General features: G+C 31.6%; 2 protein-coding genes across 2 annotated transcripts in view; both read right to left on the bottom strand.

Moving 5' to 3' along the window:
- LOC104788711 overlaps positions 1-1,874 on the bottom strand; it is a 3,359-nt gene extending 1,485 nt beyond the window's left edge. Inside the window, exons 1-2 of the mRNA XM_010514496.2 lie at positions 1,018-1,874; positions 4-211 (exon numbers count right to left, since the gene is read on the bottom strand). Of these exons, the coding sequence (XP_010512798.1) occupies positions 4-211; positions 1,018-1,736 (927 nt within the window). The 5' untranslated portion in view covers positions 1,737-1,874. The remainder of the gene's footprint in view (positions 1-3; positions 212-1,017) is intronic.
- The window catches only part of LOC104788710 (piezo-type mechanosensitive ion channel homolog), a gene marked incomplete at its 5' end in the record, with an annotated part of 9,612 nt that continues 7,533 nt past the window's right edge, over positions 6,750-8,828 (bottom strand). The window contains 5 exons of the mRNA XM_010514495.1: positions 6,750-7,080; positions 7,171-7,315; positions 7,389-7,539; positions 7,632-8,141; positions 8,377-8,535. Coding sequence (XP_010512797.1) covers positions 6,936-7,080; positions 7,171-7,315; positions 7,389-7,539; positions 7,632-8,141; positions 8,377-8,535 — 1,110 coding nt within the window. The remainder of the gene's footprint in view (positions 7,081-7,170; positions 7,316-7,388; positions 7,540-7,631; positions 8,142-8,376; positions 8,536-8,828) is intronic.

Raw genomic sequence — 8,828 nt, 5'->3', positions numbered from 1 at the left:
TACCTTGACGATGTCGGTCCATCTCTCAGGGGAGTAATCGGATTCGTCGAGAGAATTGAGAGCACCAGCGAGTATGTGAGGTACGTTGGTAGATCGGATAATAGCATCAACTTGCTTCATTCTCCACTTCTCGTCCAAGTGATCAAAATGAGTACAGTGAAATTCCACTTCCCCGCTCCCCGGAACATCTATGCTCGCCTTCAACACGTTCCTATTATCAAAATATCAATCAAATGAACCCTAATTAACAATATAATTATCTATTAAGGGGCAACAAAATCGAACGCGTACGCACTAGCTAAGCTAGGTATCTTTCTTACAAGAAAAACAAAATTTATACTAACTAACACGCAAATAATACCACCACCTTTTTCTCTGTCTGCCACCATTTTGATTAAAATTATATAATTTTTGAAAAAACATTTATTTATTGTGAATTTGGTAGAAAAAGAAATTTGCCAAGAAAATATGTCACAGGAGCCCCGGCCATGAGATATCTTTATACTAAAAATAACAATAATAAAAATTCAGACAAAAGTATATGTATTGACATTCGAAGCTGTCCCTAAGAATATACAGCTGTTATGAGAGTCAATTCACAGGAAAAAAAAACTGAGTGTGCATTGTTTATACGTGTTTGTGCATATGTGTTTGTAATGTATTTGATACTCTCACGAGACGACCATGACTACTAGGTTCTTATTGGTACAAAAGTCGCCGCACATCATAATCCATTTATAATATAATTTTTAGATAAAAGAAAGATTTGGATTGAACCCACAATATTTCTATCTATCCTTAATTTAATTACTACAGTACTAGCTTCTTAAATCTTAATAGAAGGTAACTAATACTACGTACGTACGTAGTAACAAGTTATATAATCTTTGACTCAAATTTTTTTTATAAAAAGTTACAAAAGAGAAACAGAGGAGCTAGCTAGTTTTGTTTTCTTTGCTTTAATTAGTTGATAAAGAAGAGAGGAGAGGAGTTAGTTATTAATATATGTATATAAACCTGAAATCAGTGTCGTCGAAGATTCTCAGAACATTGGAGTTTTTGATGGGCCACTTGGAGAGAATGGCGTTGCCGTACTCGGGCGCCCAGCTCTCGGCGAAGACGTAATTCATCCCCAGCGCGGCGGCGAGATCCGAGAGTGGTCGCATTTGATCAGCCTCGTCGGCCTTGACGTCTTGCAGAGCCAGCACGTCTGCGTCTAGCTCCCTGAGCACTTCCAGAGCCGTTCTGGTGCTCCTGAGACCGATCTCTCCGGAGAAAGAGAGAGAAGAAGCCCTGAGGGGAGAGTGCTGAGGATCCTCCCGGAAGCTGAGCTGGCGGCTGATCTCGTTGTCGGGGAGATTGATAGAAACCCTCCTTAGCCTGGATTTGGCAAACCTCAGTTGTTGTTGTTTTCTGGAGTCATGATGAGAAGGGGAGGAGGCGGGGCTCATGGGCTTGAGTATGCTCTTGGGGCGGTCAACGGATGACTTGGAGCGGAGTGGCAGCAAACCCGTGTTGTTGGGAACGGCGGGAGCCATGGAGAACATAGCAGCGTTGAAGGTGGCCACTGTGATGGCTTTCTCCGGGTTTGGGTGGATAGCGGCTGCGGATGAAAACACATGATGATGGCGGCTTTCAGGGGAACCCACGGTGGAGCCATCACGAGAGCGGTGGTGGTTGACGGATATTCTGTCTTTCCGGAGTCGACGTCGGAGGAAACTAATGAGGTTCAACATGATATCAGCTGCTAGCCAGAAAAGGGCGATCGCATTTAAGTTTATATATTGTCTAAAAATAGTGAGAGTACATACTTTAAGAGAATGAGAGAGAGAGAGAGATATATGTAATTATCTAGAGTATTCTTCTCCTTATTCATTTTTTTTTTGGTTGGGGTGGTTTTATTCAGAAGTGAGATATAGAGAAATTTTTGGAATCATCTGATACACACAAGGTATTGGTATTGATTGGTAACCACTTTACAAAGCGGTACAAAGCTGTACAAACATACAGTTTTAAAGTTTACCAATCACAAAAACTTTACCAAAAACTTTATTAAAAGTTTTACTTTCAGATTTTTTGTACAGCTTTCACTTAAAGTTTTTTCTTACAGCTTTGCATTATTCATTAAAAGCTTTGGCTACGTTACCAATCATACCCATTAATAAGAGAGTTTTAGAGCGTCCTATAAAAAACAGGCAAGCTTCTTCTTCTTGGAAATTGGTCTTGGCTTACGTGGCTTATCAGCTCATCGTTTATTTTTTAAAGATTTTATATACTTTTTACGAACTAATTATAAAGTTTGTATACAATTATGGACGTTAAACCACTACTGTGAAAAGGACGAGAAGGGAGCATTTTTTTAAAGAGAAATAATTAACGGAAAAGGAAACTAACAACTCCCAGAAATTAAATTGAAATGGATTTCTCTTGCAAATAAATAAATTAGGTTAGGTTGTTTTGTACTTCAAAATAATGCATGGTATGCTATACAGCAGAGCTTTGGGGCCCGGCCTATTTTGACATGGAGGACCTCCTCATTCATAAATCATAATACAATTTTCTTTCTTTTTTTGGTATTGATTTCAAGCATATGTGATGTGGACCAACTGCTATGTAATTTAAAATTGGACTAATATGTAGTATCTAGTATTAAATTAGGAATTGATATCATAATCATCAGTTTAAGTTTTTTTTGAAAGAAAAAAAAAAGTCAAAAAGAAAAGAACAAAGGATTTGGAAGAGAGAGAGAGCGTTGATGTGGGTTAGGTGAAGTGTTTTATTGGTATACTAAAAAAAAAAAAAAAACAGGAGGATGATGATATATAGGAGGGTTATGAAAGTCTTAAGTAAATAGTAAATCTCATCTTAGCTGTGGGATAGGAATATGAGTCATTGGGATATACTCTCTCCGTTTCATAATATTGGATGTTTAGAGAAGTATTTTTGTTTTATAATATAGGATGTTTCTAACTTTTTATGCAACTTTTATATTAACTAGGTTTTGAACCCACGCGTATATTTTGGTGAAAAATTATAGTATATGATTGATAACAAGTATGAAAAGAATCAAATCTGATCAAAAGAATCATGAATTTAACTGGATTTAACTAGACGTCTAGGTGAGGTGGATCAAACATTTGAACTGGTGATCTTGCATATACTAAACCATTTCTTTAACCAACACACAAACAAAACATTATTAGAATATTGAATTAATCTCGTTTTCTCATATTTAATTGACAGCCACCATCTATGTCTTTGTGTGTTTTTCCATTGTTTTCTTACTCTTCATTTTCATTGTCAAATTTCATGATAATTTTCATCATTAATTTTACCGTCCGGATCTTTGTTATACTCTTATTCTTCATCTTTTTAATCAGGTTCCTCATATTCTTCTACTGAATAATTATTTAAAACCTTTTTTTTAGACTACCATATAACTTGTTAACCCATCATCAAACTCCAAGACCAAAATCATTGTTTATTTTCTCGTAAAATTTCATGGATCAACGTAGTCACCACATGCACTCAATTATTGATACTTTCACCGTATACTTACCCGGTTTTATATCCACATGTATTGAAACTTCTCGAACCAAAATCTTCAATACTACAAAATTGAACACATGTATAGCTAAAAAAATGTGTTTGTCGTTGATTCTTTTTCTTTAAACCTCAAAAATTAACTCAAACAATATCAAATCAAAGTCTTACAACATTGATCATTCTTTTTTAGACTCAAAAATTAAAAATTTACTAAACCAATATCAAATCACCTATAAAGTCATACACAAAAACATGTTTTACAACATAAGAGATGTAAAACACAAAGAGAGATAAAATAAAATATTTTCAAGATATTAAAAAATCATATAATACTTAAATTTTTTATTTTTAATAAAGTTTAAAATTTTATAATATTTTAAAATTTAGATGTAGTTTAAAATTTATAACATTTTAAATATTTTTAGAGTTAAATATAAATTGATACTTAAACTTTTGATAGATTTTAATATTTATAATATTTTAAACTTTCTATGGGGATATTTATAATATTTTTAAATCATTCTATAAAGTTTAAATATTTTTTTTTGAAACTTTTTAAAGTTTTAATTTGATCAACTAAAGACCGGATCAAACCGAATAAAACTTTTAAACTTGGAAGTCTGATAAATCAAGCTTTCCAGCTCATTCGATGTTGGAAACATATTAATCTTATTTTATACTGGTTCTGAACCATCGTCTAAAACTTTTATACTAGTTCTTTTATTTCCATAAATTGAAAATTAAACTTTTTCTAAAAAATTCTGGACATTTAAAAAATGTTAATGAATGACATGTCAAATCCTGATTGGTCATTTAAAAAATATTTTAATATAAAAATTCTGAAAATTTAAAAAATGTTAATTAGTGACATGTTAAATTCTGATTGGATGTTTTAAATCCTAGGTGGACAGCCATATGAGCTTATAGCTTCTACTTTTATTTAGTATAGATTTTATATTTTACTAGATAAGGCCCGCATTATTACACGGGTAAAAATTAAAAAAAAAATATTAAGAATAATTAAGTAGTAATATACATGTTTTTAGATTTTATCTGGTAACATTTTAATATTGAATATGAACCTCTCATATTTCATTTTGATAGTATCTCAATTTTATTGTATAAGACTTTTAAGGCTTTTTTGCTCTATTTATAATATTTTCTCAAATTTCTATTCACATTTTTTATTAATATAACAGTTTATGACTATCTGAACTATGCAGTATATTTTCATATTGGTTGAAGTTTTATAAATGACACAATATTTATTATTTATTAATCTTTATGTTTTTATCCAAAAACTCTTATAGGACAGGAAGTACGATTTAAATATCTATACCATTATAATAAACCATATTTTAAGTTTAAATACACATTTCATCTTAATGCATAGAACTAAATATTCTATACCAAGCACAATTAGTACATCATATCAAATCTATATCTTAGTAAGAATTGAAAATACAAATAAAAATTAACAAAAGAAAATTTGCAAAAACACTGAATCAACATTATATATGATATATTTGTTATGTTGTTATCTCATAAGTGCTAATTTTACCTCATGTCATAATCAATTTTAAATGAGTGAAATTTATATATAAAGATATGAGACATTCTCATCAAATAACTGAAGATTCATTCCTACAAATTATAATTTATTTCAAATTATCTTATGTTGTAACATATGCATTACAAAAATACATATGTTGAAATTATAAAATCAAACATATAAAAAATTACTAATATTCTTAAATGAATTTATTAAAAATGATACATATTAATATTTGAAAAAAATTTAATCTAAAATAAATTTCATCGTTAGACATTCAGTTTAGTTATCACATTTAACTATCTATTTCATCGTAAAACCATAATTCACTTCTTCATAGATTAAAGTTAAAATTTTAATAAAAAAACATAATATGAGCATCATATGAGATAATATGTATATTGGTTAGTATTTTAAATTTAACAGTAAAAAATAATCAATAAAAAAATCAGGTTAACATCCACAAAATTTTTGGAAATCCAAAATTATCCAAAATATTATTCTTCTATATGTCATAATTTCATAAATAATACATTTGTCAATTTTCATCAGTTAACCAAAAATTCATTCCTACAAACTCATTTTTTCTATTTTTTTTTCAAGTTTCTCATATTACTACATGCATTAAAATCTTTAAAATAAAACATGTAAAACTACTAATACACATCATATATTGAAATTTTTTCTTTTTAAGTTCATTTTTCTTTCAAAGTTTTGTGTACTTACTTACAATAAAAAATTATATTACAACGATAAATACAATTTATATCACTAAAATTATGTTAAATAACTTATGCAATTCTTTTTAACTTTGTTATTCATTATTTATTGATTAATACTCATGCTTAATAAATTAAGTTTTTGCTTACACATGTCAAATTTTATTGCAAACACACGTATAATATAATTAGCATACAATAAAAATATATTGATTTTGTCAGTTTTTCTTTTTGATTTGGAAAAATAATTTTTTTAGGATATAAAAATGCAAAATTCTGTAAATATAATTAGTTGTCATAGTACGTTTATAAAAAATAGAAAATTTTTGACACGTGTCAACATCTAATCAATATATCTGACACGTGTCACGATCTGGTTAATGGGTAATTTGACACGTGTCACGATCTTCTATCCTACTACATTTATATTAAAAAAAAAATTACACGTGTCTACATCTAATCAATATATTTGACACGTGTCACGATCTTGTTAATGAGTAATTTTGACATCAAACTTTATATGATAAGATTTTATTTATTTACTTTTATATAAAACCTTTTTAGGTTAGGTTTTGAATTTTTATATTTTTATTTTTTTTAATTTTAATAATTAATTGAAATGTGTCAACATCTGAATTATATAATTGATATGTGTCACGATCTTGTTAATAAATAATTTTGTCATCAAGTTTTATATAATAAGATATTATTCAACCTTGTTTATGATTGGTTAAAATTTTTAAAAGTGACTATTTTTTAATATGCGTATATTAACTAAAACATCATATATTTTAAAACGATGGAGTATATATTTAGAGGATGATTTGAGTCTATATTATACACTAATAAAGTGTCTCAATAGCAAAAATGTTTTTTTTTCTTTTCTTAATAACGAAAAGTTGTGTATGTGCTATTAATTTTGTAAAAGTGTGTTTAAGAGTTAAATTCTCTAATAAATTATCTTTTCATTATGTCATACCTACATGAATCGCTCTTACAATACAACAATCAACTAAAAGATGATGAGAAGAAGAAGAAACAAAAAATCCCTCAGAACCATTCTCTCAGTATGTACAAATATAACAAAGTGTTTCTATACTGTTAGAGACTTGTTGGACCTAAGCATCGTAGTCTAGCTTTGTATACTCAAGCAGCATGTGCGGGGATCTATATATCTTCACAAGCGTCCAGTATAGAACTTCTTCTACTCCAAGCTCACCCTCTGCTCTTGCCGCATATAAATCCTCGCATATGGCTATTAATCTACAATCAACAGTGAGTGGTCTTAATCTCTTAGAGATTGAGAGTATCATTGAAAAGTAAAACTCCTGAACAAATGTTTACAGATGTTACCTGTCACACGAAGGCAAGTTCTCGTAAGGTATTCTCATACGCAGGTCAGAGCACTGAAGCCTGATGAATCGCCCTACGGCTAGTACAAATGTTATATAGAGTCCCCATATACTGAATTTGCTGAGGGTGTCACCCAGAAAGCCCTCTGCAATTATTTCCGCTATTGTTAATAAAACATGAGTCTTGAACAAACAATTGAAATAGAAGAGCTAACTTACGTGGGGGTGTTTCCTCAGACATTATGATAGCAACTGGTCCGTCCATACCCTCGCAAGCGCTGATATTTTCAGAAGCTTTAAGATTATGGAATGACCACCACCACTTGAAATCTGCATGGTTCATGAGTATGTCTGCACTCACTTCATCCTTCTGTAGCAACAACATTACAATATTGGAAGTATAAGCTAATACAGGAAACATTATCTGGTATATAATTCTTGGCTTGTGCAGACAAGATTTACCTGATCCTCGAAAGACCTGACATCGCCAGAACCGGTAACACGGAAGAACTTTGGGTACAAATTATGCACTCTAAATCCATCCATTGATCCGTTGAGAACCATTTGTATATCAGAGCGTTTTGGAAGGTCCAGAGGGTCGACACTTCTTTCATATTTTACAGTTTCTTTGCCTTTGGGTCGGTCTCTGTTAAGAACCCATGAAAAGGTGATGTCCATATCTGTGTCCCAGTCAAGGGACTGAATAAATCTGGTCACAACTGTGTCAGGGACAAGCCATAAAACACTTGCATCAGCTTGGCAGCATATCAGCTGGATGTCATTTTTGTTGTATGTTGGCAAGAAGCTTTGGGATCCGAGATCTAGCCCGAGATCAATGTTATCCCCTGAGATTCTCTCGCATAAGGTTGTTTGGTACAAAGTAAGCTTTCCGCCGACTGTTTTCAAATCAATCTGAACGCTCGCATCTTTTATAGGATTGGCAATGTTTGTTGGATTACCACTGCTATACATCTGGAAGGAGAAAGCCGTTACCAACAAACAAATGACTCACCAAATACTCAAGTTGTAAGTCATCACTGAGAATTGTTGGTTAAAGCCAGCAAATAATTTTTCTTTTCCGATACATATAACTATATAAGCATCTATGCATCATGAGTACTATCCATCCCAAGAACGATAATTAAGACTCCAAATGAAAATACTTTACAAAAGCAGTGTGTAAGTTGTGTTGTAAGAAAATTCTTACCAGCATAGGAGCCCAGATAACACATAACAAGATGAAGAACAGACATATCCCGTTGCAGCATTTAGTCATTTTTGTTTGTTTCTCCCCATGTTTATGTGTTGCTCGATTTAAAACTGTATCGCATTTGACAAGGTACAAACTCGCATTTACATCTTCCAACTGCAAAGGAACAGAACTTAAGCCCTTGGCAGTGTATTCAAACTAAACATGAATGATCCATGAACATAGCGAGGGTTCCAGAAACAAATGCATGGGATCAAACGACATACCTTGAGCCAGTCATACATTGTCAGTGATGTGGCTGTGCAAGACCAGTCAAGTACACATCTCAATTCATACAGGAAAGGAAGAGCACGGTAAAGTCTGTAACCATAGTAATTGATCCGTGAAACTTCACTTGTCAAAAACTGCCGATACAAGGTGCTTTTATGAGGTAGTCCATAGCGGATTTG

The sequence above is a fragment of the Camelina sativa genome, chromosome 5 (genome assembly GCF_000633955.1).
Source record: "Camelina sativa cultivar DH55 chromosome 5, Cs, whole genome shotgun sequence".
NCBI classification, from domain to species: Eukaryota; Viridiplantae; Streptophyta; class Magnoliopsida; order Brassicales; family Brassicaceae; genus Camelina; species Camelina sativa.
This window is presented reverse-complemented; position numbering and strand designations above follow the sequence as displayed.